The sequence below is a fragment of the Garra rufa genome, chromosome 10 (genome assembly GCF_049309525.1).
Source record: "Garra rufa chromosome 10, GarRuf1.0, whole genome shotgun sequence".
NCBI classification, from domain to species: Eukaryota; Metazoa; Chordata; class Actinopteri; order Cypriniformes; family Cyprinidae; genus Garra; species Garra rufa.
In genome coordinates, this window is record NC_133370.1 from 5,643,397 (window position 1) to 5,666,360 (window position 22,964).

At 29.0% G+C, this 22,964-nt stretch overlaps 1 protein-coding gene across 1 annotated transcript; it reads right to left on the reverse strand.

The window, feature by feature from the left end:
• Window positions 1-1,363: 1,363 nt before the first annotated feature.
• ndufv2 (NADH:ubiquinone oxidoreductase core subunit V2) lies at window positions 1,364-16,570 on the reverse strand. Its single transcript, XM_073849270.1, has 8 exons — window positions 16,457-16,570; window positions 15,217-15,279; window positions 13,891-13,953; window positions 13,259-13,375; window positions 6,713-6,881; window positions 5,160-5,269; window positions 3,335-3,411; window positions 1,364-1,534 (listed from the first exon to the last, which is right to left on the reverse strand). Exons 1-8 carry the CDS (start codon window positions 16,496-16,498, stop codon window positions 1,441-1,443), a joined length of 735 nt encoding a protein of 244 aa, XP_073705371.1. The 5' UTR covers window positions 16,499-16,570; the 3' UTR covers window positions 1,364-1,440.
• Between the last annotated feature and the right edge of the window lie 6,394 nt (window positions 16,571-22,964).

The following is a 22,964-nucleotide window of genomic DNA, read 5'->3' on the forward strand; positions in this document are numbered from 1 at the left end:
TTTGTTACTGACTTTATTAGTTAAGCTAATAGTTTTTGCTTTGGATTAGAAGCACTTAAAGTAAGCATTCAGTAATTAATAAAAAAAAACTAACTTTTTTTTGTTTTGTTTGTTTTTTGCTGATCCGAAAAATGATCCGATCCGTGACTCTAAATCCGTGATTTGATCCGAACCGTGAGTTTTGTGATCCGTTGCACCACTACTACTAATGACTATTTTTATATTGAGCAATCTATCGACTAATTTATCGATTATTCTAATCAACTAATTTCTCACAAAAAATCAACAACTCTACTTAAAGTCCCCCTGAAATCTAAATTAAAGTTTTTTGGCTTTTAGTATGAATATATATATATATATAGGTTATCTATAAGCTAGTGTGCTGCAAAACAAAGACAAAATTCGAGTTTACAAGATATGGGCATTCAAAACTTACAGTCTCGTCACTTCCGCCAATATGAATCAAGGATTTGGATGATATCACCGTGCACTTCAATTTCTCATCAAACGTTCTGTCCAATCAAATGCTCTCTAGAGTCCGTAATGTCCCACCCCCTACACAGAGACGCATTAACCCGGAGGAGATCATATGCGCTCAAATGTGCGGTCGGCATATATTAAACTACACAGCCTCAGCATGATTATGATCACTATTTCGTTTTAGCAAGAGTTTCATATTGAATCTGTGGGGTAATTTATTAGTCTGTGGCTGTCATAAGCTTACAAATGCGGCTTTACCGAGCTCAACGGCTCTTGCCCGAGCAGATATTAATGGAACGCTATTGGCTAGTCAAAATTAGCGGGCGGGGCTGGGCAATATGTTTTTGTTTCAGTTAAAAGTACGTCACCACATAGAATAACGCTGCCTGTTTCAAGGCACTTCAGTGGACCTTTAAGGACATTTTATTTTATTCTATAAAAATTATTGATTTTTCTTTTATGACAAATCGCAAGAGAACACCTGACAACAGTAGATAGACTTTTTGATTAGAGGAAGCATTATTATGGATAATGGACTCATATTTTAACTGGATTTGAAGGGTAAAAAACATCTTAATGATGGATTTGTTTCTTACAAACCTGTAGCCTTTGTCTTCTCAAGATGTTAACCGATGGACTGGAGTGGTGTGGATTACTTGAATACTGACGGCACCCATTCACTCCAGAGGATCCGTCGGTGAGCAAGTGATGCAATTTCTTCAAATCTGATGAAAAAATAAACTCACATACATCTTAAATGAGTTTCAGCAAATGTTCATTTTTGGATGCACTATTCCTTCAACGTGCATAGTTTTGTATCTCCTATAATGCACTAAGTTAAAAAATGAATTAGTCATTTAAAGAATCACACTGGTCTGTTGGGTATAATTAATGATAATATTTTATTTACATACACGACATCTCTGATGTTTACAAGGAGTCAAGCTCACGTAGGTCCGTTTACAGGTCAGCTCTCACACCAACGCCCGGTCCAGGAGGAGGTTCTGTCAGTGAGGTTAGACCTCCGGCAGGTTCACATGAAAAACGGCCGCTCCTGATGGAAGCGAGAGCATTACAATCAATTAAAACATTCTGAGCGTGCCAAATGATTCAATAACCACACACATCACATCATGTACTTATTTAATTAGACCTCTAGTTGCCTTGCCTCGTATTATCTTTGTAAGTGAAATAAATAATAGGGGCGTTTGTGAGGACGGCAAGCTGAGTTCTTCAGCGGCTTCTTACAACTAACAACTCACCCTTGATCTGACGCTCAATCCCTTTAATAAGCTTGTGTCTGTGAATGTCTCAAACACTTCCATGACATCACAAACTAACTAAACTTGACTCTCAATTATATAATCAGATAAATTAGCTTGGCACAATTTCTGAAGAAGATTTAAATCTATCAACAACTAATTGTTGCTTTCACATTAAAGTGTCACTGATTGCTCTTTAAAGTCTTAAAAGATAAACAGATTGGAATATGAAAGCTTGTCTGACATTAAAAGGACACATCATTAGTAATAAGGGCTAAAATTAGCAAAAATAAAATATACCTTTATATTTAAAAGCTGTATAATAATATGTGAACCTGGACAACAAAACCAGTCAAAATGATACATTTTTCTAAGTAAAGATCATGTTCCATGAAGATATTTTGTAAACTTCCTACAGTAAATATACCAAAACTTAATTTTTGATTAGTAATATGCATTGCTAAGAACTTCATTTGGACAACTTTAAAGGCGATTTTCTCAATATTTAAATTTTTTTGCACTCTCAGATTTTCAAATAGTTGTATCTCGGCCAAATATTTCTTTTAGCTTTCTGATGATTTATAAATCTCAATTTTAAAAGAATGACCCTTATAATGGTTTTTGTGGTCCAGGGTCACATATGTTAGGCAAGGATGTAATAAATTGATACAAAGTGACCATAAATATGTTTATAATGTTGGAAGCATTTATATTTCACTATTGGCATGATTTCTGAGACTGGAGACTGGAGTAATGATGCTGAAAATTCAGCTTTACATCACAGAAATAAATTATAATTTAAGATATATAACAATAGAAAAGAGTCAATTTAAATTGTAATAATATTTCACAATATTACCATTTTGATCAAATAAATAGTCGTAGTGGGCAGGAGAGCTTAATATTTACATATTTTGAAATAATGCAATTATAACATTCAGAGGAACCATTTTAACCTAACAGCCAATTAGATTCAGTTTATTTAATGCAAAAAGTAAAATAAAACCAAGTTTTAAATAATTAAGGCCTGTTGTGTTTGTATCAAAAAAACACTACACTACCAGTCAAAGTTAATGCTTTTTTTTTTACTTTTTAGTCTAATATTAATTATTAAAAAAACAATACAATATATTTTTATATAATTTGATAAAAAAACGAACTGAGAATCATATTCCTTGGCACAATTTGTATTTAAAAATAAAATAAAATCATATAAAAAATATATTGTATTGTTTTTTTTTAATAATTAATATTTGACTAAACATAAAAAAAAATAATAATAATTAAGTCAAGTGTGTCCAAACGTTTGACTGGTAGTTTATACATAGTAAACGGCAATTTATTGCATATTAAATATGTAAAACATTTCAATACATGAAAATATAATGCCTAGACATAATCTTTGAGTGATGACACCAACAAATCAAATTTCGAATCACTTCCTTCACTGTTGAATTTCCATGAATTTGCATCTAAAATTTAAATCAGATATGCTATAATCTCATATTTGCAATTTAAGAGACTAGGAAGGAATGCTGATGCGGATTTAATCACTATATATAGTAATATTAAAAGAAGGAAGATTTGTGTACCTGGGCCCAGGAGGAGGAACTCTGCCAGCCTTCAGCTCATCAATAATCTGCTCCATGTCTGATACTTTAAGATCCTCCTACAAACCAAGAGAGAACACATTAATTGATTATTGTATACCCTATTCTATAATCTCTGAGTCTGATTTGAAGAGATAAATAACCTCAAGCAGCTTGTTTTCAACAGTGAAGAGCTTAATTGATGAGCTTAATATTTACGTATTTACTCTGAAATAATGCAATTATAATTTTCAGAGGAACCATTTTAACCCAACAGCCAATTAGATTCAATTTATTTAATGCATTAAGTAAAATACAGTAAAAATCTGGTTGAAATATTCATTGTTTTTCTCTAAATAGAACACTAGAAAGAATTACATTTACTGATTTAATTAATTTATATGCACCTTCACCTATATAACAAAGCATTATATATATAGCAAACAGCAATTTATCACACATTAAATATGCAACACATTTCAATACATGAAAATATCATGCCCAGACATTATTTTTGAGTCTTAAGTTGCACGGATATATTTGTAGCAATAGGTAAAAAATACATTGTATGGGTCAAAATTATAAATGTTTCTTTTATGCCAAATATCATTAGGATATTAAGTAAAGGTTATGTTCCATGAATAAATTTGGGATATTTCTCTCCATAAATATACCAAAACATAATTTTTGATTAGTAATATGCATTGCTAAGAACTTCATTTGGACAACTTTAAAAGCGATTTTTTTAATAATTAGATTTGTTTTTTAAATAGTTGTATCTCGGCCAAATATTGTCCGAGTATTGTCCTTTTAATTGAACCTTATGACTGGTTTTGTGGTCCAGGGTCACACATGTTAAACAAGGATGCAATAAATTGATGAAAAACACATTAATTGATTATTGTATATCCTGATTGAGTCTGATTTAAAGAGATAAATGATCTCAAGCATCTAGTTTACAAAGGTGAATTCAGTGAAAACGTGTAGAGGTCATGTTTCACCGAAATCAAAGATCTGCTGAGATGTTCCTAAAATAGGTTTAAATTTCTTTTAACAAATTATAATTACTTGTGAACACGTTAGAGATTTTATAAAACCGCACTACAGATATTCTGCGGCCCGTGAGACCTTCTGTGACTCAGTTTCTGAAAATGTTAGACTAAATGCACGCAATTGGTAAACATGAGTGATCTCTAGCCAGGCAGTAGCGGCCTCATTATCTGGAAGCAGTAGGGTCATGTAGATGCGATCTCTAGGTTCCTCGAGCTTCCTCCAGAAGAAAGCATCAAAGGATGACCTCACCAAACGCCCCAGCGGATGATTAGCCGTCGGAACGAGACCTGCTAACCCATTTCAGGTGGGTGAATCACGCAGGGCTGACGAGTTTTTATTTAACTGTGAGAGGCCACGGCTAATTGCATCATTACCCCGGCGGGTCACACAGGGCTCCGCTTAACACAAACAAGCTTAAACTGAGATGTACACAAGGAATATTCACCACTGATATGGTCTGAGATATAATTAGCAAATTCATCTTAATTTAAATATAAACATGAGGCGAGTTATATAAGCAATACCTCCTCTAGCTAGAAATACACTCATTTTTGTTTTTACTTTTTGACATTTAAAACGAATAAGAATACAAAAAAATCAAAAATAAAATAACCTTTGTTAGGACTATCAATGACTCTCACCACAGGTAAAAACGATGTTCATCTTGACTTCATAACAGAGAAACTGCCTCCCCTAGAGGTGATTTTAAAACTAGCTTCCTCTCATTAACACACATTCACAACCAGACTCACAAATGAGGTGTGATCATACTCACATAATAGTTATCGTTGATTTGGACCATTGGTGCGTTCACACAAGCCCCGAGACATTCCACTTCTGTTAGCGTGAATAATTTATCTGCCGTGGTCTCACCAACTTTGATACCTGAGAGATCATTTTTGGGTTAGGAAATTAAATGCATGGTCACCACTTGGGTGTTACTTAAAACAAACATGAAATAATTCAATAAAAATAAAAAAAATGTAGAATAATATATAATTCATCTGCCAAGGCATCGTTTCTCATTTCTCCTAGTTTCCTCAAAACTAATAAAGAGAAGTAAATACTACATTGATAATTTAATACGAAATACTACTCTTACTACTAATAATAATAATGACGAAAATGCACAATTACTTCAAATCTAAAATTAAAGTTAAAATATAAAAATTAAACCAAATTGAAAATAACTTCTATAAGAACAATTTATCTCCCTTGGTCTCACCAACTTGATATAAGGATAGTTTTAGCTAAAAATTAAATGTATAGTCATTACTTAAATGTAGCTTAAAATAAAATGGACGTAAATAAAATAAACTAAAAATATAAAAAAAAAATACTATTATTTTATATTATATCTATATATAGTATTTTTTTATATTTTTAGTTTATTTTATTTACGTCCATTTTATTTTATATATATATATATATATATATATATATATATAGCATATAACATTATACTATAATATATAATATTATATTTTATTACATCACATTTTATGTAAAATAATAATATTAATAAAATAATATAATAAAATAATAAAATTGTATTATTTTTGTGAATTTTATATTAATATTATATTTAATTTTAAGTTTTTATTTAATATATTATTTAATTTCAAGTAATAAAAATCGTTTTTTGTCAACTATAGTAGTCAACATTTGAAGTGGATCAAAAAAGTTAATCATTATATTATGATTATAATATTTTATATTTTTATTACATCAAATTTTATAAATAAGTTCAGCTAGTTGACAAGGCATTATTTCTCACTCACAATTTCTAGTTTAAAGAAAATAACTAAAATGAAAAAAAAAGATCAGTAAATAAAATAGACATTCAAAATATATATATATTTTTCCCCCCACAAATATTGTGCATTTTTAATATATGTGTATGTATATATGCATATCAAAAATGAACAAAATTTGCGAAAAACTGAAAAAAGACAACAAAAATAAAAACTAATTTAAAATATTTACATATTATATAACAAATATTAATTTGAATAGTATATCAATGATACTAAAATAACACTATGGAACACTAAAGATGATATTTTAAAGAGTTTTTTTGTAAATGACACTGCCTTTCAATTTTAATAGCTTCCAATTTAGTTTCTACTTCTAAAATATGTTCTCAGAAAAAAGATTATTACAATCCCTCAGTGTATTATCCCAGAATCTTCAAATATTCTCATTTGAGGCCATTTTTGAGCAGCGTGGCTTTAGCTTGTTTATACAGCGAGTGTGTTTATTGGTGACGTGCGAGTCGAGATGTCTGTGCGGAGTCCCTGCGGAGAGCTGGAAACGGTTCTCGCTCACCCAGTTTGTTCTGGATGGCCTCCAGGATGCTGTCGGAGTCGCAGAGCATGCAGGGCGTAGTGGTGCAGATCTGGATGTGGTACTTTCCCACTGGCTGACGGAGGAACATGGTGTAGAAAGTCGCTACTTCATAAACCCTCATTGGAGCAACGCCCAGGATCTCTGCCACCTGCAGGAGAAAGCAAAAATCACATCAGACGTTCCCAAAATTGTGAAAAACAGAATACAAGAAAATAAGACATCATGTTTTTTCAAATATGTGACCCTGGACCACAAAACCAGTCTTAAGTCGCTGGGGTATATTTGTAGCAATAGCCAAAAATACATTGTATGGGTCAAAATTATAGATTTTTCTTTTATGCCAAAAATCATTTGGAAATTAAGTAAAGATCATGTTCCATGAAGATATTTTGTAAAATTCCTACTGTAAATATATCAAAATGTAATTTTTGATTAGTAATATGCATTGTTAAGAACTTAATTTGGACAACTTTAAAGGTGATTTTGTCAGTATTTTGATTTTTTTGCACCCTCAGATTCCAGATTTTCAAATAGATGTATCTCGGCCAAATATTGTCCTATCCTAACAAACCATATATCAATAGAAAGCTTATTTATTGAGCTTTCATATGTTTGTAAAATTCATCAGTTTTGTAAAATTTAACCTTATGACTGGTTTTGTGGTCCAGGGTCACATATTGAAATAAAAACAAAGAACAAATGAAATTTTAGTACAGGGTCTGTTATATGCTTTTTTATTACAAAATATCCACAGACAAATTGACAAATATTTGTGAATGAAACTTCCATTTAATCTGGACTGAAAATGCTGAATATCTATAGCAGTATTGATTCTTTACAGTATGAAATGTATTATGAATGTGATGTATTTCATGTAGGCTAAATGACTTAAAAATACTGCTGTGCACTAAATAAGATGTGAACTACACATGAAACTGTGATGCATTTAACAAAGACGTTCTGCCACACAACAATTCAAACTCAATATTTCACAATGTTATAAAAACACTTCATAAAAAAATAAAAAATGTATTAAAATTTCCACATTTTAGCTGCATGATTATTAACATGGTTTCCACACAATTTTTGACCAATACATTTCCATGATTTTGTCCTTGATTTTTTCAGTTATTTGTAACTATTTTAATTTAACGGAGACTGATAGCAGTCAGGGTTATTATTATACTTTACAAAAAAACTAAACTATTCCAATACTTGAAATTAAGTAATATTTTTTTAAAAATTAAATATAATATTAATTTGAAATGTAAAAAAATAAATAAATAATACAATTTCAGCTAGCTGGTAAGGCAACACATCTCATTTTCATTTAGCTTAACTAAAAAGTAACTTAAAACTAATAAATAAAAATAAAATCTATATAGATTAAAAATATATATTAGTGCTGTCAAACGATTAATTGCATTTAAAATACAAGTTTTTCTTAAAGGGGTCATCCGATGCCCATTTTCCACAAGTTAATATGATGCTTTAGGGTCCAAATGAAAAGTCTGTAATATACTTTGATTAAAAATTCTCTATGGTAGTGTAAAAAAAAACACTAATTTTACCTGGTAAAAAATGCCTCTGTTCTCAGCAAGCGATATCAGTACCTGGCCCTTTAAATGATATGAACCTCTGCTCACCCCGTCCCTCAGTTCTGTGGGGTGTGTCATTACAACGCACATGAGGTGTTGCCTAGACAACAGTTGGGGGTATAGTTGTATAGTTTGGGGAAAAATGGTACTGGGGGGGGCTTTGAAGACACTGTACAACCCCATCTAGTGTTGTTTTTGGCGGCCGGTTTTAATTTTAGTTTTAGTCTAGTCTTTGTGTGACGCTGTCATTTTAGTTTTTATTAGTTTTAGTCACGTTCATACTCTTTTTAGTCTAGTCAAGTTTTAGTCAACTAAAAGTCTGAGCATTTTAGTCTTATTTTAGTCAGAAATACCCATGACTATTTTCGTCTAGTTTTAGTCGACGAAAACTGATGACATTTTGACGATACGGCAAAGAAATGCCGTTTCTTCTTTTTCTCCCAAAGACGAACCCCAGCTGTGTCAGACTTAACTTCGTTTGTAGTCGTCTCCTAGATAATTCCGCGAGTGGGGCTTGAGAAAGTGACGTCGCCTGCGGTTTAGGCTAGAAGGGATACAGCTCTGGCTACTGGGCATGCGCACATCAATCTAACGTTATAACATTTCGTTTCGTCTCGTTTTCGTCAACAAAAATGAAGAGACATTTTAGCATAGTTTTTATTTTGTAAATCGCATTTAGACTCGTTTTTATTCGTCAACGATATTGCATTAAACATTTAATTATAGTCATCGTCACATGACCAGCATTTTCGTTTCGTCTCGTCTCGTTTTCATCACGTGATAAAGGTTCGTTGACGACGATATTTAGTCATAATTTTCGTTGACGAAAGCAACACTAACCCCATCCATTTAAAATTTAATTTAAAAACCGGAGTTGGAACCGAAACAAGATGACACCCGCAAAGAAGTTCGGCAATTACGGCTTATACTGGACGTGTCTGAATGGTTAGTAAACTTAACGTCACTTTGATTTATCTTTATATGTACTGGCACTAGTTTTGTCACGATACTGGAATTTCTAACTTCGATACGATACCTTGAAAAATATCGATATTCGATACCATTTTCGATACCACAGAGAAAATATTAAGGAGGTAAATTTCTTTTTTAATTTAAAGATAAATATAGTCTAGAACATGACAATGAGGTATATGCATATGTTCACTGCTACAGCCCTGTTCAGCTTCTTAGCTTCATTTGAGTTTGTTTCATACTTTATTTGCTGTTCAAATATAACTGGTAGTGTAGGTCGTAAACTTTTTTTTTCTTTTTAGAGCACACTTTTAAAATTAACTGAACTGATCTAACTAATCTTAGAACTTAAGTTAATGGTAAAAGATATTTGTTAACATTAGTTAACATGAATAAACAATGAAAAATACTTCCAAAACATTTATTAATCTTAGTTAATTTAAAGTTAGTAGTTAAAGTTAATTTAAACTATAATTTACTACTACATTAACTAATTAAAGTCCAAAGTTATATCTGTTAATATTTTTTTATTGGACCAGAGCTAACATGATCCGTTGTGTTTTTATTACCTACTGTTATCAAAGATTCAAATATACTGTAACAAATGCATTGCTCATCGTTCATAAATGCTAGTTAATACATTAACATTATTTGACGAACAGATTTTAATGTCGGATTCATAATCACCGATACACGCAAGCAAACATGCGTGCATCACACTCAAAAACAATGCTCTGGATAGACATTTAGACAAATTGCAGAATTTAAGTAATGATTTTTTTTTTTTTAAATAAAGTTAAATAAGCGCAGTTAATTTACATTTGACCGCAGTTAAGGTATTTACTCGTCTAAGATTCCTCAATCTGATTATATTAACGAACTACGGTAAAAAACGGGACAACGCTCATATCAGCAACAATAATAGGCAATCTTATTTAATGATTCAGATGATAATGTTAAAATGAGAACAGTTCTTCTTTATATAGATCCGGGTGTCTGTCTTTCAGGTGCTTTGCGAAATTAGTGGTGTTAGCGCCTTTTGTTAGCACTGCTCTGTAGCAACTGTTATATATTGGCTTGCTTGTGTACTTCGGCTTTCCATGTTCATTTGTTTCATATCCGAAATATTTCCAGATAGCACTCCTGCTGTGTTCTTTATCAAACAAAGCCGGTCGCGGGGCACCGCACTCGCCTTTCTATTCGCTTCACTTGAATGAGACGAGACAGGTACTGCGGTCACGCGCCTTTGTGGAGAAGTGAAAGTGACAGCTCGGCTAGTATCGATACTTCGGGAAATTAGTATTGGTATCGTTCAGATATTTCAGTATCGATATCTATCGAAATATCGATATTTAACACTAACTAGCACGGTAGAGTACTGAGAGAGATACGAATGCGATGTGTTTACTGTGGTAAAGAGACGAACGCGATGTGTTTACAGCTGATTGAACAAGAGCAAAAAAGTGATCGGTTAACATAACTTACCCCATCCTTATATTGAAATACATAAATGTGAGTGTTACAGTCTTTACTCATGTGCAGTTGCGGGCTGTAAACACTTTTGCAGGTATTGCGCTAAGGTTACATCTTAATCATTAACAGACACCGTCTTAAACCATCTAGCGTGACAAAGCTAAGCTTTATACTGACCCTCGTTTATAAAGCGGTATGGTGAGAAATGATTCACGTAAACATGAACCCATTTAGATAGATCAGCGGTCACATTCCCTCAGTGCTGTCAGTTTACTTCTCACTCGGGGCGGGTCTATGCTAAAACGACGACAGGCATCTGAGAACGGCTCGATATGAGAAGAGGCAAATGTGTGCACTGTATATACTTTATAGTTATATATTATGTATATACACACACATGGATATATTTAAGACAAATGTTATGTCTATATGTTAAATATATTATATATAATTTTAATTACATGAAAAAATGTATACTTGCAAATATTTTTAACATATATACTGTATGTGTGTGTATTTTTATATATATACTTTTTTTGGATTGGATTAATCACAATTAATCATTTGACAGCACTAATATGCATATTTTTTAAAAATCTCTCTCTCTCTCTCTCTCTCTATATATATATATATATATGTGACCCTGGACCACAAAACCAGTCATAAGGTTAAATTTGACAAAACTGAGATTTATACATCATATGAAAGCTCAATAAATAAGCTTTCTATTGATGTATGGTTTGTTAGGATAAGACAATATTTGGCTGAGATACATCTATTTGAAATCAGAAATCTGAGGATTAGGGCTGCAACTAACGACTATTTTAATAGTCGACTAGTCACCGACTATTGAAACGATTAGTCGACTAATCGGATAATTATTCAATTTTTCTCAAATTTAGCATGAGATTGCTTTAATTATGTGGAAAATTATAGTAAACACAAGAAAGAAGGGGGTACTTCAATAAAAAATGCATATTTTGCTGCTGATAGGCCAATTCATACTAAAAGTAAATAAAAATGCCCTGTCTAAAACCAATTAGGCACAGTGCTCGGTCAGTATACAGACATAAATGCATAAATTAAGAAACTCTATAATTTTTTTAATGGACAGGCACATTTGTTTTATAAGAAAAAATAAATTAAAATCAAGTAAACATTTTCTTCCTGTAAACCATCAGCAGCAATAAAACGGTAAACAAAAATGTATATCCAAAACAAAACGTATTGGCTTCCATGTTATTTAAATCTTACCGAGGCCAGCCAAACTCCGTTTCATTCAACTGTCCGACGTGCTTTCTCTTTAAATGTTCGTGCATCACAGAGGTGCTGCCGTGATGCGCAAGGACTGCTTTACAAACCACGCAGGTAATATTTTAATTCGCCGTAGCAGGCTAAAATGCTCCCAAACTTTACTCCTGTTTCATACATACTCAGTCTGCAGTGCGTCTACAGTCCGTGTGCGTTACGTATGCGGTGCAGAAGAAGCACAGACTCGTTTTGCTTTCACACAGAACGCGTTTGCAGTCCGTACATTGTGAACGTTCTAATCCGTTAACATGGGTGTGGAAAAAAAAAAACGCACTGCAGACGGATGTGTGAAACAGGCGTGTTTTGGTACGCGCAGCTGCTGCGTTGGACGCCGCCATTTCTGTATGTTATCGCTCAGCATAGAAGCTGCGTATGTGCGACTCTCGGCAGAAAGATGCCTCACTCGGTTGTCTGGCGACAACATCGACAATGAAATTCATTGTCGACTATTTCTATTATCGATTTTTGTCGACAACGTCGACGAATCGTTGCAGCCCTACTGAGGATGCAAAAAAATCAAAAATACTGAGAAAATCACCTTTAAAGTTGTCCAAATTAGGTTCTTAACAATGCATATTACATATCAAAAATTACATTTTGTTATGTTTACAGTAGGAATTTTACAAAAAATCTTCATGGAACATGAACTTTACTTAATTTCTTAATGATTTTTGGCATAAAAGAAAAATCTAAAATTTTGACCCATGCAATGTATTTTTGGCTATTGCTACAAACATACCCCAGCGACTTAAGACTGGTTTTGTGGTCCAGGGTCACATACATATATATATATATATATATATATATATATATATATTAACATCTACATATATTAAAAAAAACTAATAAAAATTATAAAAACAACTAAATTTCTAAAAATGTAAAATTTAAGTGAAAACAGAAAATACAGAAATAAAATATAATACAAAATATTAACAAAAACGATAAAGAGTATATCAATGTCACTAAAATGACACAGCTCAGAAAGCAATTACTAGCTAATAACTCAAATAAATGTACACTCACTATTTAAGAATTTAAAATAGTTTCCAATTTTGTGTGACTCTGGGAACCTCTTATTATTTATCAATTATTAAAAAAAAATAAACACATTTTTTTTAAAAAGAGAGAACAAAGTAAGGCTTAGGCGCTTGTCTTCAGAGTTTCTCACCTTGTTCATTGCTGAGATAGGAAGCCATCCGTGCTGCCTCTGAGCCAAATCCAGCACAGGAATAGTGGCGGCCGCCTTGTGTCCCTCTGGGTAATTATTAATGATGGCCTCAACTCTCTGTAGCAAAACCATATACAAAAAACACACAGCTATAATCTTCATTCAACATACCTGACCACAGCAAGACATATTTGACCTTACATGTGGAATACAAATGCAAACTGCAGTTGTAGGATTTACAACAACAGCAAAAATAATGCTTTTAACAAAACCAGTCATCATTTTTTTTAATTGAGATTTATACATCATCTGAAAGCTGAATAAGTAAGAGTTCCATTGATGTGTGTTAGGATGTTTGTTAGGATAGGACAATATTTGGCCGAAAAAAAAAAAAAGCCATATTTCTGATCAAAAATTAAGTTTTGATATATTTACATAATATCTTAATGTAACATGATCTTGATATCCTAATGATTTTTGGCATAAAAGAAAAATTGATAATTTTGACCCATACAGTATATTGTTGGCTACTGCTACAAATATACCTCTGCTACTTTAGACTGGTTTTGTGTTCCAGGTTCACATAATATGATAGCAAAAATACAAATGATGAGCGGCAACACCTCCCTCACCTTCAGGTTTTCTGGGGTGAAATCAAATGGAGTATCTGGGTTGTTGTCTGGTGTATCTCTGTGCTGGAATAATGAAAACAGATCAATACGTCAACAACAAAAATTTAAATTATATAATAGTGTGTCCTGGTTTAGGGTGCACATGCGCTCTTTATACAACAACACAGACTGTTTCAAATCAGCTTCACAGTAAAAAACAAGAAAATAACAGTATTATTGTTGAAAACTTCTTCAATCATAAAACAAATACAACTTCAGCTACAAAGCAGCTTTAAAAAGATAACAGTGTCCTCATCACCTCAAATCAGTTCAGTGTTGATTAACTTTTTACTTCAATTGCTGTCAAGTTCATCAAATTATGAAAAAATTTATCTTAATTCAACTATAAAAAGAAAATAGTGCTGTAATTCAGCTTAAAGGAGAAGTTCACTTCCAGAACAAAAATGTACAGATAATTTACTCACCCCCTTGTTATCCAAGATGTTCATGTCTTACTTTCTTCAGTCGGAAAAAAATTATGTTTTTTAACGAAAACATTTCAGGAATGTTCTCCATATAGTGGAATTCTATGGTGCCCACGAGTTTGAATGTCCAAAATGCAGTTTAAATGCAGCTTCAAAGGGCTCTAAATGATCCCAGCTGAGGAAGAAGGGTCTTATCTTGTGAAACAATAGGTTATTTGATGACGATTTTGAAGTTGGAGGAGAAAATGAGACGGGAGTTTTTCGACATACCCTAACTGTCTTGACCCAGAATACAGAGTTCACGCAGAGCTAGACAAGACGAGCATTTGAGGTTAAAAAGTATATAAATTGTATTATATATATATATTTTTTTTTTAAATAACAGACCGTTTCGCTAGATAAGACCCTTCTTCCTCGGCTGGGATCGTTTAGAGCCTGCATTTTGGAAGTTCAAACTCGGGGCACCATAGAAGTCCACTATATGGAGAACATTCCTGAAATATTTTCCTCAAGAAACATAATTTCTCTACAACTGAAGAGAGAAAGACATGAATATCTTGGATGACATGGAGGTGAGTAAATTATCTGTAAATTTTTGTTCTGAAAGTGAACTTGAAAGGTCAGTAGGGTCTTAATTCAGCTCAAGTCAAGTGCCAACATTGCAGAATTCGCCAATTATGAAACAAATTCAGCAATAAAGCAACTCTCCATAAGACATTAGTATAATCATTCAGATCAAATAGTGTATTTAATTTGGTTCGGTTCTCATCAGCGCAGTCACGTTGATAATATTACTGAATATTAAGTGTCTCATGTGCATATCAGTACAAAGACTGCAATAAACATGAAATTCAAGTCTCACCACAAACATTCCTCCTGCTCCAGCTCGAGCCGACGTCTGGTGCAAACTGCGGACTTGCCTCGCCTGCAGAAGAAATGCAACAATTAATATTTTTTAATTTTAGTTTTTTATAAATTTTATAAATAAATAATTTTATATATGTCCACGTCAAAGGAAATGTACAAAACTGACAATAAATGTAGGTAAAGTGTCTACTTTTAAAATTTCAAATTTGTTTCTGGAGAATAAAATGTCAAAATTTGGTTGAATGTTGTTTGCATTGTCATTCAGTGTAACAATATTTATGTTCAAATTCAAACAACATGCTTATTCTGACTTGTACATATTAAAGTATATAAAAGAATAATGGAGAATATTGAATTGTTTTAAATTAATACAAATTTCTTACTGGCAAAGTGACAAATTCTAAAAATGTAGAATTACAACTAATTAGTATTTTTAAATATTAAAAGACAAAGTAATTTGTCTTTTAATATGTCATAAATTGATTTTTGTTGTAAGTATATAAGACAAGATTGTTACACTGAATGACATTTTAATGGGAGTCTTCTGTAAATTAGGGGAAAATGTGTATTTATTTTTTGTTCAGAAAAAAATACAACAAAAATGCAATTAAATTAAACAGAAAACTTTTTAAATTGTTTTTTTTTTTTTTTTGAAAAACACACACACACACACACACACACACACACACACATACATATATATATATATATATATATCCCTTTTAGTATATTGTATGTATTGTCAAAATATGCAATATAATATCTTGTGCACTAAGCATGAAGTGCTTATGCTCTATAATGCTTTCTATTTAGTGTATAGTCTATGCTGCATTAGTCACTGCAAAAGATAGATAGATAGATAGATAGATAGATAGATAGATAGATAGATAGATAGATAGATAGATAGATAATTACGTTTTTTTACTAATTCAGGTTCATTTACTGATTATTCAACCTGTCTGGGTGAATGGAAACAATGGAAACAACCTAAAATGCAATTTTTCCCCAGATAAATTATTAAAATAAATCACGTTTTTAAAGAGTGTCTAATAAACACAAACGTTTTAAAAACTATTTATAACATATAAACAAAATCAGGCCTCATTATTAGCTGTTAGCGCATTAGCTTCATGTCCTTGCACAGATGTCAACGTCGCTTTAAATGATAATTCACAAGCAGTTCCTTCAACTACCTCATGGATAATCCGATTACAACATATATAAAATAAACCTACCGCATAAGACACGGCAGAGCGCAGAGTTGAAGATAAAAACATCTTTTCAACGCGCTCGGTCACACTAAACACAAGCAATGGCGGACATCAAGTAACTCGAGCTCGATTGAGCGGGTCTGGTTACGCAAAGGACGCTCTAAGCGCCGAGTCTGAATAATGGATCACCGAGGGGCAGACGAAAATACAGATGCACATTGTGTTCTTGACATGCCATGATAAAAATATCACAGACTATCAGCCTGCACACTTGTAGGACTTGAGATTAAATGCTAAAACGGGTTGTAATACAAGAATGTAACTAAAATGTTTACATTTGGGTTTTATTTCAAATGAATATAAATTGACAGTTTTGTGGTATATCCAAATATAATAGCACAGAATCAATATGGCATGCTATTTATCGAGGTACTATATTTTTAGTTCTAATTAAGCTTTTTGTGCATCTGTTCTAGTTTTTGGTCTAGTAGAAAATTGTCTTGTTTTGAAATTGAGACAAATGGGATTTGCTTTGTCAAAGACTAAAGGCTACTTTTCCAGGAAATGGAAGCGTAGGCATCAATTCCAAATCGATGAGTGGGCAGGAGAATCCAGAGTTACAACAGAGAGTAGATGAGTCATGGAAATCATTCTGTATGGACACAAAGACTTTATCTATCTATCTATCTATCAAAACGTCTTTTTATGGTTAGTGTGTGAATTAGTTTGGTGTCATCATCATTTATTTTCTTTAAATTCTTCAGTTATAATTATCTACATTTATTAATTAGTAAATTTAAAAAATTCTAATAATTGTAAAAAAAAAAAAAGAAGTTTTCGTTCAGGGTTAGTGAGCCATTATCTACTTATTTATATTATATTATTTTGTTATATTTTAAATATAATATATTATATTTTAAATAAAAATGTTATTTATTAATGAATTTTCTTTTTTTTTTTACAATTTTGATTTAATAATAACAACAACAAACTAACAAATATACTAAGGCTTTTTGCATTTCTAATTTTTTTTTACAGTATAATATTTTATGTATTGTAATATTTTCTTACAATAATAATAGAAGAAATGAAAGAAAAATACTTATTTATTAATTAATTTCTAATATATATATATATATACATACATACACACACATACATATATATATCATTCAATAAATAAGTTGAACTAAGAAAAAAAAATTTTTTGAAAAAAAAAGTTATTTATAAAAAATAATAACACTAAATGCTCTAAAGCTGAATGAATTTTAAACTATTAAACAATATAATTATTGGAGTAAATAATGCAATTGTTAAGGAAAAATAGTTTGACATTGTTAAATGCATTTTTAAATTTGTTAATGTTTTCAAGATAATTTAAAGAGTTTTTGTTAGTATTATTTATAAACTTTTAGCATTTATTAATATTTTAAATGAGCTTTTATTTTCTAAACTTTGTTTTCAATTTAATTGTAGTAATTTGTAATGCACTTTTACATTTTAAAATACATTCAAATTCAAAACAGTTATTTTACATAGTAAAAATATTTTTTTAATTTTACTTGGTGAGCAGAAGAGACTTATTTAAAAAACATAAACAATCTTACTGTTCAAAAACTTTTGACTGGTAGTGTACTATTAAACTTTTTCGATTAAAATTGTGAGTTTTCATAAGTAAATAACTCTTTTCCTTAAATGTGTTTTTGTAGGGTTAGTGAGTGCGTGTTAGTTTGTTAAAATATATATTATAATAAATATTTCTTATAAATATATTAAACAATATAATTTTTGTAGCAAATATTGCAGTTGTTAAGGAAAAAGAGTGAGACATTGTTAAATGCATTTTAAAATTTGTTAAAGTATGTTTCAAGATAATTTAAAGAGTTTTTTTTTCAAACAGTGTTATGTTAGTATTATTTATATAATATTTTAGCATTTCCTAATATTTTAAATGAGCTTTTATTTTGTAAACTTTCAGTTTTAATTGTAGTAATTTGTAATGCACTTTTACATTTTAAAATACATTCAAATTCAAAAAAAGTTATTTTAAATAATAAAAATATTTTTTATTTTACTTGGTGAGCAGAAGAGACTTCTTTAAAAACATTAACATTCTTAAAAAAATATTTTGTAAACTTTCAGTTTTCATTTAAATTTTTGTAATTTGTTATGCACCTTTACATTTCAAATTTAAAAAAGTTTTTTTTTTTTTTTTAATTTAAAAAACTTTTGACTGGTAGTGTACTCTTTTCATTTCTTCAGTTAAAATTGTGAAAAGTTTTCATAAGTAAATAACTCTTTTCCTTAAATGTGTTTTTGTAGGGTTAGTGAGTGCGTGTTAGTTTGTTAAAATATATATTATAATATTTCTTATAAATATATTAAACAATATAATTTTTGTAGCAAATATTGCAGTTGTTAAGGAAAAAGAGTGAGACATTGTTAAATGCATTTTAAAATTTGTTAAAGTATGTTTCAAGATAATTTAAAGAGGTTTTTTTTCAAACAGTGTTATGTTAGTATTATTTATATAATATTTTAGCATTTCCTAATATTTTAAATGAGCTTTTATTTTGTAAACTTTCAGTTTTAAATTTAATTGTAGTAATTTGTAATGCACTTTTACATTTTAAAATACATTCAAATTCAAAAAAAGTTATTTTAAATAATAAAAATATTTTTTATTTTACTTGGTGAGCAGAAGAGACTTCTTTAAAAACATTAACATTCTTAAAAAAATATTTTGTAAACTTTCAGTTTTCATTTAAATTTTTGTAATTTGTTATGCACCTTTACATTTCAAATTTAAAAAAGTTTTTTTTTTTTTTAATTTAAAAAACTTTTGACTGGTAGTGTACTCTTTTCATTTCTTCAGTTAAAATTGTGAAAAGTTTTCATAAGTAAATAACTCTTTTCCTTAAATGTGTTTTTGTAGGGTTAGTGAGTGCGTGTTAGTTTGTTAAAATATATATTATAATATTTCTTATAAATATATTAAACAATATAATTTTTGTAGCAAATATTGCACTTGTTAAGGAAAAAGAGTGAGACATTGTTAAATGCATTTTAAAATTTGTTAAAGTATGTTTCAAGATAATTTAAAGAGTTTTTTTTCAAACAGTGTTATGTTAGTATTATTTATATAATATTTTAGCATTTCCTAATATTTTAAATGAGCTTTTATTTAGTAAACTTTCAGTTTTAAATTTAATTGTAGTAATTTGTAATGCACTTTTACATTTTAAAATACATTCAAAATCAAAAAAAGTTATTTTAAATAGTAAAAATATTTTTTATTTTACTTGGTGAGCAGAAGAGACTTCTTTAAAAACATTAACAATTAAAAAAAAATATTTTGTAAACTTTCAGTTTTCATTTAAATTTTAGTCATTTGTTATGCACCTTTACATTTCAAATTTAAAAAAGTTTTTTTTTTTTTTTTTGAATTTAAAAAACTTTTGACTGGTAGTGTACTCTTTTCATTTCTTCAGTTAAAATTGTGAAAAGTTTTCATAAGTAAATAACTCTTTTCCTTAAATGTGTTTTTGTAGGGTTAGTGAGTGCGTGTTAGTTTGTTAAAATATATATTATAATATTTCTTATAAATATATTAAACAATATAATTTTTGGAGCAAATATTGCAGTTGTTAAGGAAAAAGAGTGAGACATTGTTAAATGCATTTTAAAATTTGTTAAAGTGTGTTTCAAGATAATTTAAAGAGTTTTTTTTTTTCAAATAGTGTTATGTTAGTATTATTTATATAATATTTTAGCATTTCCTAATATTTTAAATGAGCTTTTATTTTGTAAACTTTCAGTTTTAAATTTAATTGTAGTAGTTTGTAATGCACTTTTACATTTTAAAATACATTCAAATTCAAAAAAAGTTATTTTAAATAGTAAAAATATTTTTTATTTTACTTGGTGAGCAGAAGAGACTTCTTTAAAAACATTAACAATCTTAAAAAAAAATATTTTGTAAACTTTCAGTTTTCAATTAAATTTTAGTAATTTGTTATGCACCTTTACATTTCAAATTTAAAAAAGTTTTGTTTTTTTTTTTGAATTTAAAAAACTTTTGACTGGTAGTGTACTCTTTTCATTTCTTCAGTTAAAATTGTGAAAAGTTTTCATAAGTAAATAACTCTTTTCCTTAAATGTGTTTTTGTAGGGTTAGTGAGTGCGTTATAGTTTGTTAAAATATATATTATAATATTTCTTATAAATATATTAAACAATATAATTTTTGTAGCAAATATTGCAGTTGTTAAGGAAAAAGAGTGAGACATTGTTAAATGCATTTTAAAATTTGTTAAAGTATGTTTCAAGATAATTTAAAGAGGTTTTTTTTCAAACAGTGTTATGTTAGTATTATTTATATAATATTTTAGCATTTCCTAATATTTTAAATGAGCTTTTATTTTGTAAACTTTCAGTTTTAAATTTAATTGTAGTAATTTGTAATGCACTTTTACATTTTAAAATACATTCAAATTCAAAAAAAGTTATTTTAAATAATAAAAATATTTTTTATTTTACTTGGTGAGCAGAAGAGACTTCTTTAAAAACATTAACATTCTTAAAAAAATATTTTGTAAACTTTCAGTTTTCATTTAAATTTTTGTAATTTGTTATGCACCTTTACATTTCAAATTTAAAAAAGTTTTTTTTTTTTTTTTGAATTTAAAAAACTTTTGACTGGTAGTGTACTCTTTTCATTTCTTCAGTTAAAATTGTGAAAAGTTTTCATAAGTAAATAACTCTTTTCCTTAAATGTGTTTTTGTAGGGTTAGTGAGTGCGTGTTAGTTTGTTAAAATATATATTATAATATTTCTTATAAATATATTAAACAATATAATTTTTGTAGCAAATATTGCAGTTGTTAAGGAAAAAGAGTGAGACATTGTTAAATGCATTTTAAAATTTGTTAAAGTATGTTTCAAGATAATTTAAAGAGGTTTTTTTTCAAACAGTGTTATGTTAGTATTATTTATATAATATTTTAGCATTTCCTAATATTTTAAATGAGCTTTTATTTTGTAAACTTTCAGTTTTAAATTTAATTGTAGTAATTTGTAATGCACTTTTACATTTTAAAATACATTCAAATTCAAAAAAAGTTATTTTAAATAATAAAAATATTTTTTATTTTACTTGGTGAGCAGAAGAGACTTCTTTAAAAACATTAACATTCTTAAAAAAATATTTTGTAAACTTTCAGTTTTCATTTAAATTTTTGTAATTTGTTATGCACCTTTACATTTCAAATTTAAAAAAGTTTTTTTTTTTTTTAATTTAAAAAACTTTTGACTGGTAGTGTACTCTTTTCATTTCTTCAGTTAAAATTGTGAAAAGTTTTCATAAGTAAATAACTCTTTTCCTTAAATGTGTTTTTGTAGGGTTAGTGAGTGCGTGTTAGTTTGTTAAAATATATATTATAATATTTCTTATAAATATATTAAACAATATAATTTTTGTAGCAAATATTGCACTTGTTAAGGAAAAAGAGTGAGACATTGTTAAATGCATTTTAAAATTTGTTAAAGTATGTTTCAAGATAATTTAAAGAGTTTTTTTTCAAACAGTGTTATGTTAGTATTATTTATATAATATTTTAGCATTTCCTAATATTTTAAATGAGCTTTTATTTAGTAAACTTTCAGTTTTAAATTTAATTGTAGTAATTTGTAATGCACTTTTACATTTTAAAATACATTCAAAATCAAAAAAAGTTATTTTAAATAGTAAAAATATTTTTTATTTTACTTGGTGAGCAGAAGAGACTTCTTTAAAAACATTAACAATTAAAAAAAAATATTTTGTAAACTTTCAGTTTTCATTTAAATTTTAGTCATTTGTTATGCACCTTTACATTTCAAATTTAAAAAAGTTTTTTTTTTTTTTTTTTGAATTTAAAAAACTTTTGACTGGTAGTGTACTCTTTTCATTTCTTCAGTTAAAATTGTGAAAAGTTTTCATAAGTAAATAACTCTTTTCCTTAAATGTGTTTTTGTAGGGTTAGTGAGTGCGTGTTAGTTTGTTAAAATATATATTATAATATTTCTTATAAATATATTAAACAATATAATTTTTGGAGCAAATATTGCAGTTGTTAAGGAAAAAGAGTGAGACATTGTTAAATGCATTTTAAAATTTGTTAAAGTGTGTTTCAAGATAATTTAAAGAGTTTTTTTTTTTCAAATAGTGTTATGTTAGTATTATTTATATAATATTTTAGCATTTCCTAATATTTTAAATGAGCTTTTATTTTGTAAACTTTCAGTTTTAAATTTAATTGTAGTAGTTTGTAATGCACTTTTACATTTTAAAATACATTCAAATTCAAAAAAAGTTATTTTAAATAGTAAAAATATTTTTTATTTTACTTGGTGAGCAGAAGAGACTTCTTTAAAAACATTAACAATCTTAAAAAAAAATATTTTGTAAACTTTCAGTTTTCAATTAAATTTTAGTAATTTGTTATGCACCTTTACATTTCAAATTTAAAAAAGTTTTTTTTTTTTTTTTGAA